The 1,088-nt window shown below is 35.6% G+C and overlaps 1 protein-coding gene across 1 annotated transcript in view; it reads left to right on the plus strand.

Annotated features, from left to right (window-relative positions):
• LOC106876207 (uncharacterized) overlaps positions 1-1,088 on the plus strand; it is a 5,904-nt gene continuing 4,816 nt past the window's right edge. The window contains exon 1 of the mRNA XM_014924665.2: positions 1-751. Within this exon, the coding sequence (XP_014780151.2) occupies positions 121-751 (631 nt within the window). The 5' untranslated portion in view covers positions 1-120. The remainder of the gene's footprint in view (positions 752-1,088) is intronic.

Here is a 1,088-nt window from a genome sequence, read left to right on the forward strand (position 1 = left end):
TCATACGGGAGAGTTCCAATCAGGGGCGGATAAGTAACTTATCGGAACCACTTATAGGCATACGCAAATGAAATCTCTGAAAACAAGTTGTTTAGTTAATTGAGTAAGGGTACCTTCTCGATGTCATCAATAATGGGTACCCTTGGTAGGTGCGATTTGTGTATAGTCTCGTATACATCCAAACAACACAAAGAAAGTCATTTAAAGGGAAAGAAGCATCAAAAAAAATTTTCTGAAAGAGAACGTTTTTGCACATCTCTACCTATTCGGCAGGTAGAATCGCCAAGTAATGTACAGCCGGTACACGCAGCTTTGAGTAACATACCCCCATATAATACCGAAGCCATTACAGAACCGACAAGATCACAAAATGTATCTATTAACGTGCAGACGACACAGACGTGCAAAGAAGATGAGAACATTGTTTCGCTACGGCCCACGTCTTTAGATCGTAACGAATTTATACGCATTTATAAAGATGAAGACGACGAGATAATAGGATATAAATGCACTCTTTGTTCTAAAAAACTTCAATGTGCTAGTGCTGTAACTTCTCATTTGCAAAGTAGCGCACACTGCAAAAATGTCTCCGAACAACCATCAAAACTTTATAATTTACCTCCTATCGTACACCACTGTGAAGACCCGATCGATGAAGCTTATTGCTTGACAGATTCAATTCCGAGAGGTTACCAAGTCGAATTGTTTGAAAAATCTTATTGTTACGACAGCATTATATTTTTACCCACAGGTTTGATAGATATTTTCTGCTTTTTTAATATATTTTAAAAATAATTCCCGAAATATTGTAAATTTGCTCATTTTCAAAGGGTAAAAAAACACGAACAGAAAAAAAAAAACTTACGAACATTGGATTTCAGCAATAAGAATCGACCCCCCCCCCAAAAAAAAACTTGAAAAAAACCATAAGATTCAAGACAAAATTTACTCTCACTTAGTGTTTTTTTAGGACTAAAGCAATCATCGATTCTAGGATTAGTTAAATTTTCATTTTAGTATGTTACTAAATCGAAAGTAAGTGTCCCACCCACGTCTTTGGATATTTCAGAAAAATGGATATTTTTTAA

The sequence above is a fragment of the Octopus bimaculoides genome, chromosome 3 (assembly GCF_001194135.2).
Source record: "Octopus bimaculoides isolate UCB-OBI-ISO-001 chromosome 3, ASM119413v2, whole genome shotgun sequence".
In the NCBI taxonomy this organism is placed as follows: Eukaryota; Metazoa; Mollusca; class Cephalopoda; order Octopoda; family Octopodidae; genus Octopus; species Octopus bimaculoides.